This window comes from Podarcis pityusensis (assembly GCF_964106645.2).
Source record: "Podarcis pityusensis genome assembly, chromosome: 8".
NCBI lineage: Eukaryota > Metazoa > Chordata > Lepidosauria > Squamata > Lacertidae > Podarcis > Podarcis pityusensis.
Window position 1 is genome coordinate 58,586,657 of NC_138033.1, and position 20,878 is coordinate 58,607,534.

Consider the following 20,878-nt stretch of genomic DNA (forward strand, 5'->3'; position numbering starts at 1 on the left):
GTAGTGAAAGGGTGCAAAAAGGGAGATGCAGAGGGAAATATAAAGGGTGTGTGAACAAAAGCGAATGGGATGGGGTCTGGTCTGGAAAAAAACACAAATGTCTTGCCTCTTTATCTGCTGTAATTGGCTGCTTATCTGCTACTTAGCCATGCTGTAGCGGTAGGCTTCTCTTCTACACACACACACACACACACACAGCGCACCAACTATTTATAGAATCAACATGAGCTTTAGTGAAAACCAATCAGATTTTATAAATCCTCCAGGAGGTTTGTTTCTGTAGCTGCAGCAGTGAAAGAAGTGAAATTGCTGGATAGTGGCACTGAAAAATGTAGCCTGTGGTGTCCTTTGTTTTCCCTCTTAATTCAGAATGCCAAAAAGGCTCGTACCACAGAAACAAGCATTGATGTTCATTGATTTTCTTTTTCCTTCTCTTAAAATAAGTGTGCAATAAAGGGGCAGCAGTAGTAAATAGACTTATCACTGTCAATTGAAAGTGATCGGATGTCTGGAATGTTAAATGTGCATTATTGTTAAGAAGCCTGCATATTTCTTGTATGGGATTCTGTGGGTATTGCCTTGTCTTCCAGGGTTTTATTACCCCCCCCCCATTGTGTAAAATGACAGCTGTGTATCAGTCCTATCAACTCACCTACATATGCTAGATGTAAAAGCAGTGTATGTTGTAGCTGAAGAGCTATACCACCAATACAGTGGCCCAATTCACATGTAACATGAAGCCAAACCATGGCATAGTGTGAATGAACAAACATGCAAGCTCCTGGAGAGGAGATTGTGGCCACTTTGCTCCTCTCTAGCCATGGTGTGTGTGCACCGCGTCATGTGATCAGTGAAGTGGGGCGGGGCTTACCCACCCCAAAAAATATTTTATTCAAGTTGGCACCCCTGTCTCTAGTTGTTTTGCCACTGTGCTGTGCTGAGCTAAACCATGGTTTGGTTTAGCATGTTGTCTAAACCTGAGCTCATGGTTCAGCTCTCACAGACAGACCATGAACAGAAACCCGAGTTTGTGCTATGGTTTGCAGCTTGTGGTTTGTCTGGAGAGAGCTCAACCATGAGCCTAGGTTCAGATGGCATGGTAAGCCAACATAGCAGCAAAATGATGGGGGTGGGGTGGGGAGCAAAGCAGCCGCAGTCTCCTCTCCAGAAGCCTACATGTTTGCAAATGCACACTATACCTTGGTTTGGCTTAGCATTATGTGTGTGAACAAGGGCATAATTTTGTCCTGATTAGCTGGACCATCCCATCCTTCTTCTGCGAAGTAGCAGTGTGCTGTGTCAGGGGAGCCTATTGCCCATTCTTTCTCTACTTGCCATCCCAGTCAGAAAGATCTCCTTTTCCTTGCATCAGAATCTAGTTCTCTTTATTCAGCTGCACATAATAAAGCTCCAGTTCTTTGAGTGTGCAAGCCAAACACAGAATGGTATTTAAACAGTCCCAGATCTGTTTGCAGTATCCATGGAACTGACACATGTACACCACCCACTCTTTGTGTGTGCAATGCAGCTTTGAAGGATACAGTTTCACAAGGCAGAGAGGCAGAGAGCATCTGAATTCATAGGGTATGGTTTGAAACCAAAAGTGCAGTTTTACAGAATCCGATGCATATGTCTGTTAGCAGTAATTCAGAACCCTGAAGAACACACTGACCTACCAGCTTAATTGAAGAGGCCTCCTGTGCAGTTGTTAGAGCATAATGGAACAGAATACTCTCTCCTTCACATGGATCCTTATTCTCAGAGCTTTGTAGAAAATACAGAACCTAGCATTAACACACACACACACACACACACCCTGTATCAAACAGACTTCTCAGTACTATTCCATCTTCAGTCACAGATAACTAAGCACCGTATTTTTCCTCGATGCCCACAGCACTACATAAAGCCTCCCAGAAACTCTCTGCATTGTTTCATTGCCAGATGGGTAGAAAGGTCCACCCCTGTAGGCTTCTGTCCCTCCAGGCTGGGGTAAAAGAGATTCAGATGTGTGTTTATCCTTGGTAGTAGCATGCTATCAAGAGAAACTGGAGCCATTGGCAAAGCTCTGTGGGACAATTCAGGCAATGCCATCACTATTTGGAATGCTCTCTCTTGTGAGGTGTGGCCTACACTGATGTTGTACAGCTTTTGTTGGCAGATGAAGATGCGCCTCCCCCTACAGGTATTTGGAGATGGGTAAGGCAAGATGAAGTTTTAGTGAACCCTCTACTGTTTTGGTGTTGTGCTGTTCATTTGTTTTCTGTAATACTTTTATGTAGCCCACCCTTGTGTGAAGGGCGGGTTCTCATTATTATAATCGGTATTAGCTTCATTGCACTTATATCAAACCTTTCATCCAAGGAGCTCAAGTGCAGTTCATCCTCCCACCCTATTTTATCCTCACAACAACCTTGTGAGGTAGGTTAGTTAGAGAGACAGACAGACATTCTGTCCCAAGGTTACCCTGTGAGTTTCATGACCAGCTGTCTTCCTGGTCTTCCTAGTCCTAGTCCAACACTCTAGCTGCTACTATCCCACTCTGGCTCTCTTATAAGCACTGGGTTGCGTTCAATGTTAGTCCTACTCAGAGTAGACCTATTGAAGTTAGTTAGCATGATTACTGTAACTTAGGTTGACTAATTACAATGAGTCTTCTCTGAGGATGTCTGATATTGAATACAAGCCACCATACATAAATTATGTCACCCACACTTACATCAGAACAATCTATGTTCTACTAGGTCTCCATAGCCCAGTATCACAAGTTGGGAGTGGTAAGACACACTGAGAGGGCAGTAGCCAACCTTCTAACCACTTCATTGAAGGGTTGCCCCACTTGGCCTTATCAGAGTTCTTCAGTAAACAGCTGAACCCATTAACAGCAACATCTAGAAACCAAGAGACTGGTTGAAATTCGGCCCTTTCTTTTCTTGGTGGTAAGTAGTTGGCTGTTCAGCAATGCCCTGGAAACCCATAATGGAAAATACGACTTTCTCCTTTATGGAGCTTGTTCAATGTCCAGAGTAGGTCAGTAGTGAAGGAAAGCAGTTAACCATCTGTTGCAGATGGGAGACCATCTGTTGGGAAGTCATACTTTGCTATAGATTAATACTAATGGAACTTCCGGCACATATGGGAATTTGAAGGGCTAGAGCAGAACCGAACATTGTCTGATGCTTAAACCAGAGGGAGGGAGCAATGTCTTTTAAGAAACATTAGCATTGTTTGACAGACTTTGTGAGCTTCTACGTGCATTGGCTGCAGTCAGGAAATGGTTGTCTGTACAAAGAGGCAGTACAAGTTCATTGGGGAAGGGGTTGAAGATGGAAGAATTATTCTGAAGTATGGATCTGTATCTATCATAGCAGTCCAAAACATACGCCTCAGCCCCAAGACTTTTTGTTAAGGAGACTGATTGTATTTCCCCAGCTCCTAATCTGGCCCAGATATGCTTATATGTTCACTTTGTAATTGAAACTCAAGCCTGGTTTATACAGGTAGCAAAATGGAGGTGGTAGAGTGGACTGTGCCACTTCAAACTGCAGTTGTGTTCTTGTGTACAAAACTATCAGTTTTAAACACAAAAACTACTGCACCAGGCAGAAAGGTTCAAGCCCAGCCTGTTTCCTACTGTACCAGGTTTCAACTTACATGGTGGTGGTGGTTGTTTTGAAAAAATAAATAAATTGCTGGTCAGTATTCAAAAATGTGATCTCTCCCATGTGCATGTGAAGACCAGGGTTTGGAAATATTGTAGGAAAAGTTCCAAAAGCACGTGTTCTTGGTGTCACAGAGTACAAAATGCAAAGTGTTGGTTTTTATGGGAGTGTAGGATTGCAGAGCATACTTTCTGGAGCTAAGTACACCGGGACCATTGTATAACATGGCCATAAAAGACATGCAATTTGTACTTCAGTTCATAGCAGGAAAGTGATCTGCAGAGTGTGCTGTCTTCCACATACATTGCAGTCTTCTAGCATTTGTCAGAATAAAGGTGTTGCTGTAGTACAGGAATGAGGAACCTGTGGCTCTCCAAATGCTGTCAGACTCAACTCCCGTCAGCCCCAGCCACCATGGCCAATGGCATGGGATAATGGGAGTTGTAGTTCAACAAGATCTGGACTATAGTAGTCCTTGCTGGCTGTATCAGTGGTTTTAAAGAATCCCTGTACAAATTAGAGGTGCACCTCAAAAAATCCTGCATCAAGGAAGTTTCTGTGAGCACCTGCCCATGACATGCACCCATGTCGGACAGCCAAAACTTGCACCATTCCTCTAACATGGACAAAGAATTGCCAATGTACATGGTAGAGACAACACTTCTTGCTGAGCCTGACACTTTACCTGCAAGTCTTTGATGATTTCCCAGTTGAGAATTGCTGTGCTAGGAGAAAGAAAAGAAAGCATTACACCAAAATAATCCTGTCATTCAAATTGAACGTATTGGACTACATTGTACATATATTAGAGGCCTTGAGAATTAATGTGTTACAACAGGCTTACCTGATGTCTACTGTTTAGGGCTAGAGGATCACAAACCATTTTAGCTTTGGAGTCATGAGTGCGAGGGGAAGCTCAGAAAAAGAAAATGTGGGTCATCGAAAAGCTGTAAGAAAAGCAAGACTGATGATAACCTGGGAAACAAATTCATAACACAGTGAGATATCTGCTGCAAGGAAGTCATGTGCTGGTAGTATCAATTGCTCAGTGTTTTAATTTTTAAGAAACACGTGTATCTTGCATATATGCATTACACATATCCAATATACTTTTTAAAAAGGAAAAGGAAAAACTCAGATTCACATGACAGTCTCTGTTTCTTACTGCAATAAACTGTGTTTTAAATATATATATATATATATATATATATATATATATATGTCTTCTGACATTGGGTTCCCAGAGGTTTCACTTCCAGTAAAATAATAAAGGCAGCACCTGCTTAATTTCAGCAATGACACTGCACCTGGTGTTCTCAGTCATGGGTCCTATAAAATCCCTTGCTCAGTAGTTACTACCCAGGTAGAAGGAAGCCCAAGTCTAAGCATAATGCAAATCACAGCAGACAACTGTTTATACAGTAATTCTACTGTACAAAAGTTTTATTTATTGTTCTCAAAAAAATGTTGTGGGGGTGGGATTAAGATTTACATGCAGTGCTGAAGAACTGTTGCTAGTTCCCTAAGGAAACTGCGCTGGCTGAGATTCACTCTGCACCACTGCAGTCCTGGGTTAGACCTGCAGCAATGCCAGGATACCTGCTGCTTTGCAGGCAATGTGATAAGCCTTATCCTCAGTCCCCAGGTCTATGTGGGGTTTCTTGCTGAGAAGTGATACAATGTTCACATGCATTTCCATTTCACTCTCAAGGAAGATTATAATCATGCAATCATGAAACAGTCCAAGGCTCTCCCGAATCTCCGAAAACAAACATTGAAGATGCCTTATTCAAGTGCTCTGGGGTGGGATGCCTAATGTTTTACTGCTACTTTACATCTATCTGGTGCAAGCCGTGTGCTGAATCTTAAAACTGAAGAGGCACAGTCCCAACACAGAATGGTTGCAGGAACATTGAGACAAGCCAGTGAAAAAACTTATGCTGAGGAAGAGGAATTCTGCCCCTGAAGAATAATAATTATGCAAATCCACATCCATTTAAATATATATAAAAATTGGCTTAATTGAATAATGCTAGTTAATACTACTTTAATGCATGTACTAAATCTGTGATGGATCACTTCTCCAGATCTGCCTTCTGGATAGTGATGGTTCAGTGCAAATGCTGCTGCCATTTTCAGGAGTCCTTAACCCAAGAGCTGCTGGTTACTTGAGAGTATCCTAGTAATCAGTTTTCAGCAGAAGCACACAAATATACAACAAGCAGCCTCTCAGCATGTTTCTTAATAGTGGATAGAACACTGGTCTTGTCAAAAAGCCATTGCATGACGAGGCCCAGAGACCACCCTGTCCCCATGGTGAAATAACCAGACAAAACACAGTATATTGATTTATGGGATAAATTAAGGCCACAACTTTATTGGTTACAGATGTGAAAGTTTGACAATAGGCACTGGGTGAAGCCACCACTAATCCACTCCAGCCCGCTTGCTGAAAGTGGGGCTGAGGGTAAACCCAACCAGGAGGGGCGCCCTATGACTTACATCACATAGGGGTGCCCCCCAAGGGATGCCCGTTTGATCCTTTTAACAGGATACCCTTTACCGTGGAGGAGCAGGTGGAGGCTACAACCTCCCCTCCATCCAAATCTAAGCCTATCCAGTGCCTATCTGCCTCCATTACAAAATGTGAGCTTTGTTTTCGTTTCTGCCTGGATTACATGGACTGGATGGGTATGAACTGAATTTCCCATAGTGTGAGACTGAGGAGAGTACATGAGAAAGCTTTCTAGAGTAGCATCAGCTGTTGCCATCTCCACAGTAACCCACCTTGGAGATCCCTTGGAGATCTCTAGCCCCAGTTGGAGGCTGGAAGAGTTGTAGTTCCCAAGTTTGGGGAGAAACATAGGATGGTGCTTTGTACTGAAATCATGGGTCTTTCCCAGTCCTACTTAGAGATGCTAAGGATTGAACCTAGGACCTTTTGATGCAGAACATGTGCTCTGTCACTGAAATACACCCTTCCCCCAACTAATGACCAGTTAACAATGAACAAGGTAGGTTAGGTGCATATTTAATCTCAACCAAGGTGTCAATAAAATGGTGCGATTGGCATGGTAATTCTGGACTGGTGGAGGGCTTCTCTTTGGCAATGAATGCTTTTCTTCCTCTTCTTTTTAAATTCATTTTTATTAAATTTTCCACTTTAACAATCCAATCAAATCACATTAAATATTCCAAATTATACATGTACATATCAAATAATCCAAATATTCTGCCAAATTATAAATTTTGAATAGGATGCTTCAAGTTCAGAGTTGAATGCTTTTCAGCTTGATTGAGAGTTGTTTATGAAAAGGGTACTAAGTGGAGATTTTTTTAAAAAAATCCACTTCAGCAACCCTTCAAAAGATAAAGATTTCTAATCATTGTAGAGAGATATAAATGGAGTTAGCATCCATCTGTCTTGAGAGACAAGAGAGTGTGCCTCCGGGGGTGAAATCTATCCACTGCATTAGCAGCACTGAAGTGTGAAGCCTAGGCAGTGTGTGTGGATGTCCTGGGTTGCCCAGACAACAAGACCCCTCTCTTACCCTTGCAGATGTGGTCCAAAGGAAAGCAAGGCAATACATTTGGCACCAGCTTGGCTGCAAGAGTTGCTGGAAGGAGGTGTACAAGGCACCATCCAAACGCCTCAGGGACTCCACTCTGGATTTGTGTAGGGTTTACTCCTTAGCCTTTTCTTCTCCCGAAGATGTCCCACAAGGCTGCTGGTACATATATTAGGGAAAGTGAAGTGTGGCACTGATGAAGCACCTCGATTATTACCAAAATAGCCTCAGGAACAGTAATATTGATATTTGGAGAGAGGGAAATCAAGCTGTCAGAGAAGAATATACATTTTGTTCGATATCATACTATTTGCACTGTTACAATATTTTGACCTCACAGAAAATGGCAGATCATTTGATGAGTAAAACAGAGATTCTGTTTCTGATCATATGTCTGAAATGACACAGGGGCAATGCCTGGGGTGGAGTAAGAGAAACACATAGGGCTTCAATGTACTACTTCTTCAAAATGAAGACCTCCAAAGGTTTGGTGCTAACCCAGAACTTTTCCCAGGGCAATATTGTTGCAGGCTCATAGGGATCTGAATAAAGTCTTTCTGCACACAGTGGCTTAGAAAATATCACCTTATGAAGAGAGAGTAATAACAGAAGGAACGCTTATCAAGGAAATTGGGAAGCAGAACATAAGCAATCTTGCTCAGATATCGTTGGGTAACAAAGTTATTTTCATAGAAACTGGCAGTGGGGGAAAGGTAATTACTAAAATAAAAAGCAGGCTGCAGTCCTATATGCACTTACCTGAGACTATGGTTTACTTGTGCCTATATGTACTTACCTTCTACGTAGGCACACATAGGGCTGCACTGTAAAGTAGCAACTTACCTTATATAACAGAAGAGCTCTTACCAGAGTTTTTCCACACTTTATGAAAAACTTACTCTTCCAAAATATTGCCTGCTGTTCGTAATTTACTAAATATGAATACTGAGCGATCAGAAGCTCAAGAGATTACCCGTGGACTAAAAAATGATACATAGTTGGGCCCATTTGGCTATAAGGCAAAATTTTATTAGTGGGTTTTTCCAGTCATTGATCTGTCCAGCCCTTACATGTATCTTTTTGGAGCTCTGGAAGCAGGGAGGAGGAGGACAAAACTGGAGTTGGTTGGCTCTGCTTGTCGTTGGCTCTGGCCCTGCCCATTGTGGGTTTTCCCTGTCTTCTGCCCTACCAGTCCCAATCAATGGGTACCAGCCACCACTGTCTCAGTAAGATTTCTCTTGGATGCTACAGTCATCAATTGGATGGCACAGCCATCAATAATCTCTTGGATGGCACAGCCATCAATAATCTCTTGGATGGCACAGCCATCAATAATGAATGTCTTTAATCCTTTTTTATTATCAATGCTGATTATACAGGGCCATTTCTGTACAGAATTTGTTATTCAATGTGATTTGCTATTTAAAACACACACACTGAATTAATCGCAGAAAGTGGTCTTAACTGAAGTATTGGCATAATAGCCAGAGGAATTTTACAGCACTGGTCCCTTTATTGGTTCAGAAAAACCCAACACTTAGTGAAAATTAAGGTTGTAGTGGGGGGAGAGAGTTGTTTCGGTGATGAAGTAGCTGAGGGATTTTATTTTGTGTTCCCTTCTAAATAAATATATTGATCCAGTTACCCTGAGATACCCAAACTTGCCTCACAGGATGGGTGTGAAGCTAAGATACAGCGCCTCCTGCTATATTTATAGATCTATGTTTTTTTCCTGTTCTGTTTTTCTCACCAGTGTTCTTGATAACTATACTTGTCGTGGAAGGAATTGCTGTGGCCCAAAAGACTCAAGGTACTTCTCTGGAGAACGCTTGCTGTAATTACATGTTGGTACATAAAAAGTTTGATTTTTTAAAATGTAATTTTAAATGTTGTTCCTAGCTTATTATCCTTGTTAGTTAACCGACATTAAGCTGGAGGGACCCAATTTGGATGTTACAGGGAACTCTGGCTTAATGTGAACCAGGATCTCTGCACTGAAGCTGGTACACAATGAGAAGAGTGAGGAGCTCGTGGCCACAGTGCATATCTGGGGTGGTTTTGTGACAAGCGCGACCATAGAGATTGAAGAACAAGAACTCTCAATTCAACACACGTTCACATGCATATTGTTGTTAAAGGCCTATGCTAATTAACTTTTTCGCAAGGCAATGCTGTGTGTGTTAATTGCTCCCCGAGTAAGAAGCATTCGTGGGGGGAAAGTCACTGCTGAGTAATTAGCACTTGGCTTGCTTTCTTGGAAATAAGTTGACATTTAAGCCTTTTTGCATGATGTTTATATGCATTATATGTACCTTTGCCTTCAAAGCTTCTGTCTTTGGGGAGGAAGAGCAGATTGCAGTCCCTTCCTGTAGAGAAAAGAAACAACTAGCTGAATTCTTAATTTTTGGATGGGGTTAATTTTTTTTCTAAAGGTGTGAGCATTCAAACGTGGAACATATACATTTTTTGAAATTCTAGAAATCTTTGAGGAATTGTCTAGGGAACAGAAGTCTCAGTTATGGACACTGCTTACAACACTGCCCATTCTTTTCAGCATGCTGCCTTTCCACCTCTGAGCAACAGTATTTCCTCTGCATGTCAGCATGGAGCGGAGTCTTTGCTCTGGCAATCTCGGAGCCCTTTCTGTGGGATAGGTCTAGCCCATGGGCAGGCAAACTAAGGCCTGTGGGCCGGATCAGGCCCAATTGCCTTCTGGATCTGACCCGCAGACGGTCCGGGAACTGCCACGTGGATCTCCAGCGCATGCATTCTTTCCCTCTCCCTCCCTCGGTGCTGGTACCTCCTCCTCCCTCCCTCCTCCTGACTTCTCCCTGCCCTGCCTAGAGGAGGAAGGGGGCTGGGCTTTGTTGGTGCCAGCAGCAGCAGCAGCAGCAGCGCTCGAGCAGCCGCCATTTTAAGCAGCCCCTCTCCAGAGCCCGTTTGCATGCTGCTCACCATCCTTCCGCAGCTGCCACCAGCCCCTGCCACTCACAAGACACAGGTGAGCAGCCACTGGGGCTCTTGGTGCTCTTGCATCATTTCCCCCCAAAAAATATTGTCCGGCCCCCGACAAGGTTTGAGGGACAGTGGACCGGCCACTGCTGAAAAAGCTTGCTGACCCCTGGGCCTTGAAGAGCAAACAGTTTTAAGAAACAAGCACTTTCCCTTTAGAGATATGCTCACATTTAGTGTGGTTTTGAGATCCTTGAGGAATTCGATCTTTGCTCATTCTAATTTAAACTGACCTTATCCTCACGTCTCAGGCTAATGGGTGGTTTTGGAACTTGGTTACGACCGAGATTTTACACTTCTCTAAATGTCACAGACTTCGTACCAGTACCCAGAGCTTGCCTTTCTGAGGGAGATTGTTGTTTGTGGAGGTATCCTGGAATTATTATGAATTGTTTTCTTGTGTTTTCTTCAAAAAAGGTGGGCAGAATATTGGAGGTAACCGCTTAGCAACTACCCAGTGTAGCGACTGGGTACGGACAAGCAACGGAGGCCACTTCGCTTCACCAAACTTCCCTAATTTCTACCCACCCAACCAGGAGTGTGTCTATATTTTAGAAGGTATTGACATTGTTGTTTACATCTTTGTGTACTCCACTGATGAAAGTATGCGTGTTTAAAACATCTTAAGCACAACTTAGTTACATCTAAATAAAACAAAATCCAGAAAGCATTGTCAGGAGTCTGACAACACACCACAGCCGCTGCCAGCCCAAGCTGGGAAAAAGGCACATAGCTGCCGCCGTGGCCTCATGTCCCTCTTTCCCCATCTTGGGCTGGCAGTGACTCGGGCTGTCCTCTTTTTTGTTCTACAAGATATGGCAGCCCTATTTTTACCTATTGTTGATTTTAATTATCTTGTGGATGTTTTTAAATAACACTTTATTAATAATTTTAATGTTTTGTTTTATATTTTTGTTAACTGCATACAAGCAATATACAATTTTGTTTAAATAAATAAATAGCAACTGCAGAACTTTGTCGTTCTCTCTTTCCCTGTAGAAATTGCTTCTCTGAGGGCAGCATTTGCATTTCAGGGAGAGCTTCCATTGGTGCCAATGAAGGGTTCCCTTGAAATATCAATACTACCTGTTCTAGCCAGATTATGATAGGGAGGGTGAGAGTTAAACTTCTAAACAAGACTAGAATAATTCATGGAAAGATGGGTTAATTATTCTCTCTAATACCCCAAGGAGATTATACTGAGTATTCTGGAGGTGGGGATTAGAGTTTTAGAGGTTTCAAATATCTTTCAACAAATATTGATATCATTGGGAAGAAAACCAGGGAAACAACAGTCCAGGTATCTAGGCAACTATTGAGTAAATAAATCACTTGGACTCTAAATGAAAATACCACAAAGCATTAAACTAAGCAAGGGCAGTGGTTTTTTTAATCATTGCTACTATGTTTGTCTGAGATACGCATACATACATTATTCTCTACCGACTTCAAACACTGATACAGGAAAATACTCTTCATTCACATGCAGCCCCCATACCGCAATGGATCCCATAAAGAAAACACAACCATATCCGGATATCCAGTCACATTAAATCAGTTGCTGTTGGCATTTGTCTGTCTCAAGAGACAATAGAGGAATGCACCCTCAGGGCTAAAATCAAACCATTGAAGGGTTACAGCGCCTGCTGTGGTTATACGGGAGAGATGTTTTAATGCAGCTGAGGCAGATAAAGATATAATAAAATAATGTTTTATTGCAGCTGAGGCAGATAAAGATATCCAGTTTCAATGTTACAGGTGCACAATGGTTATGGTTTTCATGAAAATGAGCAGTGTGTTCTGGTCATTACTGTCTCCTCTGTTCCTCTCCCACTCCTCTTTATTACACTGAGTCAAATCCCAGAAAAGGCATTAGGAATGATGCTTGCACAAAGTTTTTGTTGCAAAGTAAGTTTGTGTGTGTTGTTTTTTTAAGGATTATTGTCTTGACCAGAGAAAATCTTATCTTTCCACTGCAGGAAATAATGTGGAGAGGCTGAGTTACAGCATCCTATGTATTTTTGGCATTAAGTGTGGCAGCACAGCTCATCTTTTCACAACAACCATTCCCTTTTCTTTCATGAAAGCACCAAAAATTGTACCCAAATGTGGACTAAATGCATTGTGATCATTTTCAGATATGGGGGCATGTTGTATTGCACATGTGTGCACGTGCCACATGACCTGGGCAACTACGAAGTGCATCATGCCAGGATGTGGCACGGGACCTCTCTAGAGCAGCCTTTTCTGCCAAAGTACAACCAGAGCAAGACCAGAAAGTAAGAATGCAACTGAATGTTGTAGGGGTTTTACCTGAACCAGAAAAATGGAAGGACTTCCTTCATCAGACAGTAAAGGAGGACCATGCCTGATTTTTCACGTCTGAAGAAATCAAGATTCTCATTGCATCTCTAGCAGCCACGGAATGGTTTACCTGGCTGCTCCTTACAAATCGCACCTGCCTTGAGCCTGGGAAATCACATGCTACACCAATATCCCATGCACTTACAGGATGCAGCATTGTATCATCATTTGCTGGGCATGCAAAGATGACACCCTGGTGTACGGGTCCCATTTAACATTCCAGAAGAAACTATGCATACCATTTGAGAGGTTCATCAAACAGGTCTATAACCGAACAAACAGCTGGACTGATCTGGACAAGACAAGAAAGAAGATGTTTGCAAAATGGAAACATCAGAAGCTGCCTTATACCAAATCAGACTATTGGTCCATCTAGCTTCACATTGTCTACACTGACTGGTAGTGGCTTTCCAGGGTTTCAGGCAAGGGTCTCTCGCAGCCCTACCTGGGATCTTCTGCAAAGCAGTTGCTCTGCCACTGAGCTTCAGCTTTTCCCTCTTCGTATGAACTAGGGTGAGCTTCTTTTGAGTAGCATGTAAAGAAGGAAGTCCACCATCGTGGTTGCATCAGTGGCGAGGCACTATTTTCAAGGCCTGTCCTTGCTTCCCCTATAAGCTAGGCTGGATTCAGATGGATGTTGGACTATTTGAGCCTTTCTGGCCAATAATCCCTTAACTTCCCTGACTTCTTATGAACTGTCTTGTGACTGCATGAAAGGGGGTGGGAAGAGCTACAAGTGAAAAAAGGCTGGACTTATGCACTGCACTCTGCTCTTGTGAGGGGAAATGCTCCAACGATTCAGATTGATCATCTGAAACAATCTTGGATCAGCACTGATTTTTAACAAATGAAAAACCGAAACCACTTTTTCACAGCATATTACCCAAATTTCTTTGTGCATGTATATTATGCACCAAATGTCTAAAAATTATAACTATATGATTCTCCAAAGCTATCCTTGTGTTTTTAACGACTTCCTTAACTGGGACTTCCAGAACAGTGTTCGTATAATCTTACATTCACTATGTGTTGTACCATGCTCAAATATTGAATTGGCTGCACATGTGCATCACCACACTGAGCCATATCTCAAAATGATCACAATGGATTAGTGCACATTTGGCATTGAAATGAAAAAGCATGTCTGTCACACCATTCACTGTGTTATAACATGCTCAATGGGCTGTGCATGCTTAAAAGTGTAATACCACAATACCCCATAATACTCACGATGCATTGGTCCATGTAGTGTGACTTTGGTGCTCATATGAAAAAGTACACAGTTGTTACGTGACTTTCTACTGTATGTGTTATACCGTACTCAAATTTATTGAAACAGTTGCAGCATGTCCCCCTTTTCTGAAAATGATTACCGGTACTATGTATTCTTCCACATACAGTATAAATTTGGTACTTTTCTGGAACATTGTGAAAAAATAAATCTTATGTTGCCATACTAATGTATTAATTAATGTTATAATTATATAGAATTTGGTCATTCGTCTCCATGTTATTTCCTGCAGTGGAAATAATGGGTTTTCTGGTCAATGAGTTGTTCCTTTAAATAAATAAATGAAAACCTGAAAACAAAGCCCACTTTCTACATTGTAACAAAACAAAACAAAAAGTGCAAACTTCGCTTTTTACAGTATCTATCTCCAAAGCTGTATGTGCATACCAGCACTTGTGGTTTGTTTGAGAGCTTCTGTTAGAATGTGAAAAGTGAGTTTTGAACAGTAAGCCAAAAACAAACCCTGGCTTCCCCTCATGTTTGGAGCGAAACAACCTGCAAGCACTGGTTCGCAGATAACCCTAAGCCAGCTTCTGGTTTGTTTCCAACATGGTATGGCTAAGGAGAATGGGGGAGAAGCAGAAGTGACATGTCAAGAGTAGCTTCCTGGCATATGGGTTACTGTTGCTTACCAGCAGGGGAAGAGATGAAGCAGCAAGGGGGTCAGTGAAGTGCAAGCCTACCAGCAGAGCAAATCCAGTGTTCATGCTGGTTCGGTTGCACCATGCTGAACCTCCCCACTGCCTCTCCCCTTTCCTTTCTGATAAACAACAACAACCCACCTGCTAGGAAGCGAGTGCCCTACCCAGTGAGCCACTTCTGGGGTGGAGTGAAGTGGGCACTAATGAGCAACATACACCAGCACACTGTGCTCATTTATTTTTAACTATGGTTTAATGTGATGCACAAACTGGGCCTTTCTTTAAAGATACAAAGGTGGATACCAGGAGGTTGGTTAGGATTTTTCCAAGCTGCGTCAGGCAAACCGAAGAAGAACAATGGCCTGGCTTCGATTCCCATAGACAGCTAAATGTCATGTTCCCAAAGTAAAACGTGTGGTGTCGCTTTTCTGAGCTTTCATACAACACAGAAATGAAGTGTTTCAGAACTTAATAACTTCAGCATTGGAGGAGGGAGTGAAACATGTATTGCAGAGCTAGAAAAACTGCCTTCCCTCTACAACCTCAAACTCCCATGCTCTATAATATGAAGAAGTTTTATTAGAGGAAAAAAGCAAAAGGCAATTTTGTCCTGCACCAGGAACACACACATATACACCATGAGATGCAGCAATAAAGTGATCAGGTTTAAGCCTGGAAGCATATATTGTACAGCAGGAGAAAGTACCAAGAGGATACTTTCTGTAAGCAGCTCCAGGAAACACTACAGACTTTCTAAGTCATTTGGAACCCTAAACAAGAACAGTTTTGTTAGGGGCTGGAAATGCACTGTAGCATTTTGTTGCGGTTTCCCGCTTGTCAGCAGTGGGGAGTTGCTAGATGGAGCTCCCATGTTCAGAGACAGTATACCTTTGAAGTGGGAAAGAAAGTATGGAATGGGTATAATCTTTTAATGATCTGATGACGACCCTTCCAAAGGCAAGTTGCTAATAATACTAGATACAAGAGTGGTCCCAGTTGGTAGTTTGAAAGACCACCAAGCAGAAGTCAATTGGGTCTGGCCCTAGATGGGAAAGTGTCTGGGAAAACTGCATGTGCCACCCTGGGTTCCATGATGGTGTATTTACAGGTATGTAATGAATATAGCATGCCAGTACCGGATGAAATGGTACAGCCTATCTAACTGTGCGTTCTTGCATTCAGCTTTTTCTTCCGGAGATGTTTACATCCTCCACCTTGCTGAAGATTGCAATCTCATATTGAAACTGACACTTGAATGAGTCAGTATTTTGGAAGAAATCTATAATTTCAGGCTGGCATGAACTTGCAATATAAACCAAGTGCTTTAATCAGAGTAATATCCTAGGTATTAGGTTTATTTCTGTTGATTGCTGGCTTGGTTACTTTGTTGCATAAACTGATGAGGTTTTGTTCTGGGTGGGTGTGTTTTTTGCGGCCTTGTGAATTATTCATGTAAAATGTGCAAATAGGTGTTTTTTTAGAAAGTTACTGTGTGTTTTTTCTTTTTAAGGATTTCAGCATGGGACAAATTCCAGAACGAAAGCATCAAATCTAGAGGCCACCAAGCCATGGCGCTCATGTGTCTCTAACACATGTGTCACTCGTGTGCGTGTTCTGGATAATGTTTAGGCTGCAAACCTGTGCCCAATTAGCTAAAACCATTGAAGTCAGTCAGACTTAACATCTGTGTAGGCATCTAAATTCTATTTGTGAAGATCTATATTTATATTCATGCTAGGACTGCAATACCAATTAACTCCACACCTATGCTGAGAAATACAAAACTTCACGTCTTTCTGGAAATTGTTTTAATTCATTGTTGCTGAAAGTTATATTGATCTAGATTGCTTTTACTCTGTCACAGCTGCCCCACGGCAAAGAATAGAGCTAACCTTTGATGAACCATACTACATAGAGCCTTCATTTGAATGTCGATTTGATCACCTCGAAGTTCGAGATGGACCTTTTGGTTTCTCCCCACTCATTGATCGCTACTGTGGTCTAAAAAGCCCTACTCTAATTAGGTCAACAGGGAGATTTATGTGGATAAAGTTTACCTCAGATGAAGAACTAGAAGGACAGGGATTTAAAGCAAAATATTCATTTATACCAGGTAAAAAATAAATATGCTTTTTCTTTCTTTGCCTGTTAGAGATTCTGCCCAACTGGTGTTGAATTTAGTTGGGTAAATCAATATTAACCCAATATATTTTGCTCAGAATTGGTTATTGTTGAAGGCTGCATATAAAAATCATGGAGCAGAACTTTCTTTTTAATGTTCTTGTGCTCATGACTGCAGGAGGGTAAACGCAGCTATCCAGTTTCAAATGTCAGAAGCAGAGATTTCAAACCAAGATTGTGAATGACAGGGTGCCTTGTAGGCCTTGAAACTTAAAATCATCCTTAAATGGGGGAATTGGCATTATCTGTCTCTTGTTCATTCACTCCACATACACATGTGGAAACTGGCATTTTATATATATCCACACACCATGCAGATATGATTAGAGTTGTGTGCATGCTCATTCCCCTTTCAAAGCCACAATTCCCAGAGTTCCCTGGGAAGAGGGACTGGTGGTTAAACCACTCTGCGAATTGTAGGTCTGGGAGGGGAATAGGGGCCTCCTAACAACTCTTGGCACTCTTTACAAATGACAGCTCCCAGAATGCTTTGGGGGAAGCCATGACTGGTTGGAGTCATATTATAGAGCTTGAAATGTAAGGTACGTATGTTACTGAGTGATAAGGAACCTGTCTCCCCTCAGTTCAGTATCCTAGTGTACCATATTATTATTTTTTTGGCATCTAGAAGGTCCTTTTTTTGAGACACGGGTGGCGCTGTGGGTTAAACCACAGAGCCTAGGACTTGCTGGTCAGAAGGTCGGTGGTTCGAATCCCCACGACAGGGTGAGCTCCCGTTGCTCGGTCCCTGCTCCTGCCAACCTAGCAGTTCGAAAGCATGTCAAAGTGCAAATAGATAAATAGGTACTGCTCCGGCGGGAAGGTAAATGCCGTTTCCGTGTGCTGCTCTGGTTCGCCAGAAGTGGCTTAGTCATGCTGGCCACAAAGCTGTATGCCAGCTCCCTCGGCCAATAAAGCGAGATGAGCACCGCAACCCCAAAGCCGTCTGCGACTGGACCTAATGGTCAGGGGTCCCTTTACCTTTACCTTTAACAACTCTTGGCACCCTTTACAAATGACAGCTCCCAGAATGCTTTGGGGGAAGCCATGACTGTTTGGAGTCATATTATAGAGCTTGAAATGTAAGGTACAAATGTTACTGAGTGATAAGGAACCTGTCTCCCCTCAGTTCAATATCCTAGTGTACCATATTATTATTTTTTTGGCATCTAGAAGGTCCTTCTTTCTGTTTAAACCTTCCGCTCTCCCAGGCCAATCATTATGTTTTTTCTTCTTCATTACAGATCCTGACTTCACATACCTAGGAGGTATTTTAAATCCCATCCCAGGTCTAGTATTGCAGTACTAATCTCTTTTGCATATTAGATTTTAAAAATTTCTCTTACCTTTAATTTGACAGCACATTGTGTCTGCCTCGCTTTAGATTGCCAGTTTGAGCTCTCGGGAGCTGATGGGATTGTGCGCTCCAGTCAGGTGGAACAAGAAGAGAAAACAAAGCCTGGGCAGGCTGTTGACTGCATATGGACCATCAAGGCCACTCCAAATGCCAAGGTGGGCCCTCCAAATCATTCACTGTGTAATGAGCTCTCAGGTCATTAGTAACTGGGAATGGCCATTAGTAATGGTTTGCATATCGCGTCTCGTTCATTTAAATTAATTACCTGTTGGTGGTAATGAGAAACAAAGACAGATGTTGGTTTCACAGACTGCTTCTGGTGCACAAAAAAAGTGTTACTTTTTCAGACCCAATCTGCACCGTTCTGCTGTTTAGAAACCAACCATTATTGGTTGTGGGGGTCAAAAGATGGATATAAATATTTGAATATGGTTTCTTCCAACTCGGCTCCAGTGTCTGATTTATTTTTCCTCTTCGGCGCTACTATTCTTTATATTTAACATAGGTGTTGGTCCAAATGCATGGAAATCGTATTCTTTTATCAGAAAAATCCCTTTGCTATGGGGCCAGGCCAAGGCCAGCAGACCCATGAGGTGGGATGAGGCAGTCACCTCAGGTGGTGGATCTACCCACAACCACTGCTGCCTGCCTGCCTCTTTTTACTCCCCAGGCTACCATGCATGCCAATGGGGGGCATTTTCAGTTTTGCCTAGGGCAGCAAAACACCCTGGGCCTAGCCCTGGGCCATGCTTACAAGACAACTTACTCAGTTTAAAATACTATGCTGCGCAACATATTGGAAACTAATCATCAGTGCTTTAATGGACACCACTGTTACATTTTGTAACCAAATTTTTCTATCCAAACTTAATAAGCTTTGCTACGTAGCTCCTAAACTACATAACTCTCAAAATCTCATGGAATCTGGTTGGGCCAGGGTGGTTCTGCTATAGTTTGAATTTGTTTTCTGATTCAGATCTATATTTTAATATTGCAGATTGTTGACTATTTGAGGGTGCAACAAAATAGTCTTCACATTTACCAAATTGCATGCCTTGTTGTGTTATGTCAGGTTAAAGAAGACTGTAACCAGTCTAGCTTCAATATACTTATTCAAATCTTGGCATCTTTTTCTAGTTGACACCACAATGCATCTTCTCTACACATGCCTATGATGGGAAATTATTTTCTTGGTTAACATTCAATAATTACATCTCCACCCAATCTGTGGTTAAACTTGCAGATTAATTTGAAAAGGGCTTGATGCTGTGCATAGGTTTTCCCACAATTTAGATACCCAGAACTAGTTAGGACCATGACAACAGCATGCACACACATCCATAAACATTCTCTGGTGCTTTTGTTTTGCTCTGTTTTGTTTTTTAAAAAAGCTATTTAAGAGTAGTGCATAAGGGAATATAAACAATGTACTTGCTGTTCACATTGATTTGTGAATCTTAAAGCACTGTAAGCTATCGACATCGCAGCTTGTATTCCAAGAGTAAGAAATCAAATTATATCCCTCCCAATTCATCTATATTTGAAACATCTGATGCTTATTTATAAATTTCATTGAATATTGCTGGAATGTATATCTTCAGTTGTGTGCTTATTGAATTGAATTATCTTCCTAACTTGCAGCGCTTTGATTGGATTATTTATGGTGTATCAAGCTCTAAGTTTGTCAGGATTCAAAATGCTACTGGGCTTATCTTGCTAAGGTTTGGGGCCATGTGTTTTAGCACTTTACGGCTAAAATTCCATCTGGAAATAAATATCAATCTAATAACCAGACAGTACCACTGACAGGTATGCATGTAAATGCAGATGTGACTAGGTGAGTTAATGGCATGAATTGTTTGAGGAAAATATATTTATTCTGTTTGTCTGCAAAAGCACCACATTTATTTAAGCATGGAATGGCTGTTAGTCACTATTTTAAAAAAAATCAGGCTTATTATGAGAATGGCGGGGTAATGAGTATAGCTGGAAATTGCAAGTTTATATTTATATATGCCTAAAATATATTTACAAGCTGTTTGCGCCTTTCATCTAAACAAAATGTGTAAACTTTTAAAATCAAAAATAATGTTTGCATATTTGGCTTGTCGTTTTTTTTATTATTATTATTACTTCTTTTAAAAGCTTTCCCCTGCCCCTTACCAACAGATATATTTGAGGTTTCTAGACTACCAGATGGAACATTCAAATGAATGCAAGAGAAACTTTGTGGCTGTGTATGATGGGAGCAGTTCTATCGAAAACCTGAAAGCAAAGTTTTGCAGCACGGTGGCTAACGATGTGATGCTGCAGACCGGAATTGGGGTGGTACGAATGTGGGCCGACGAAGGCAGTAGATTGAGCAGGTTCAGAATGCTCTTCACATCATTCGTGGACCGTAAGTGTACTGTAATGCATCCTTTTAGGAACTATGGCAAAATATTGTTTAGAACTTTAAACTCAGAGCTGTTTGCTGTTTACTCCATGAATGTACGGAATTGACAACAACTGCTTACAGACACTACTTTTGCTATATATTAGTGGGTGACTCCAAACCATATAAAATATCATGTAAGGCTCATCAGCTGGAATCTTTTAAGAGAAGGCGATTGCAAGATTCAGTTGTCATTTGCAAGCTTTGCCTTGCTATAGAACAGCTACACTTCTACAGTGTTGTGTTCTCTCTTTAGAGCGGGGCGGTTGACCTCTGTGTTTGGAAAAGTCCTGTTCCTTTATTTGTGGCAGAACTGCAGGATGAATAATTAATGTGGCTTTTAGAGTATAGAAGGAAACAGGGTTTC

The 20,878-nt window shown here is 41.8% G+C and overlaps 1 protein-coding gene across 2 annotated transcripts in view; it reads left to right on the forward strand.

Annotated features, from left to right (window-relative positions):
- The window catches only part of NETO2 (neuropilin and tolloid like 2), a 37,149-nt gene that overhangs the window by 9,905 nt on the left and 6,366 nt on the right, over positions 1-20,878 (forward strand). Inside the window, exons 2-7 of one of the 2 annotated variants that reach the window (XM_081015535.1) lie at positions 8,985-9,041; positions 10,661-10,801; positions 16,404-16,652; positions 17,965-17,988; positions 18,105-18,232; positions 20,247-20,475. In XM_081015535.1, coding sequence (XP_080871661.1) covers positions 8,985-9,041; positions 10,661-10,801; positions 16,404-16,652; positions 17,965-17,988; positions 18,105-18,232; positions 20,247-20,475 — 828 coding nt within the window. Of the gene's footprint in view, positions 1-8,984; positions 9,042-10,660; positions 10,802-16,403; positions 16,653-17,964; positions 18,010-18,104; positions 18,233-20,246; positions 20,476-20,878 lie in introns of both variants that reach the window. The other variant, XM_081015534.1, reaches the window with a different exon arrangement.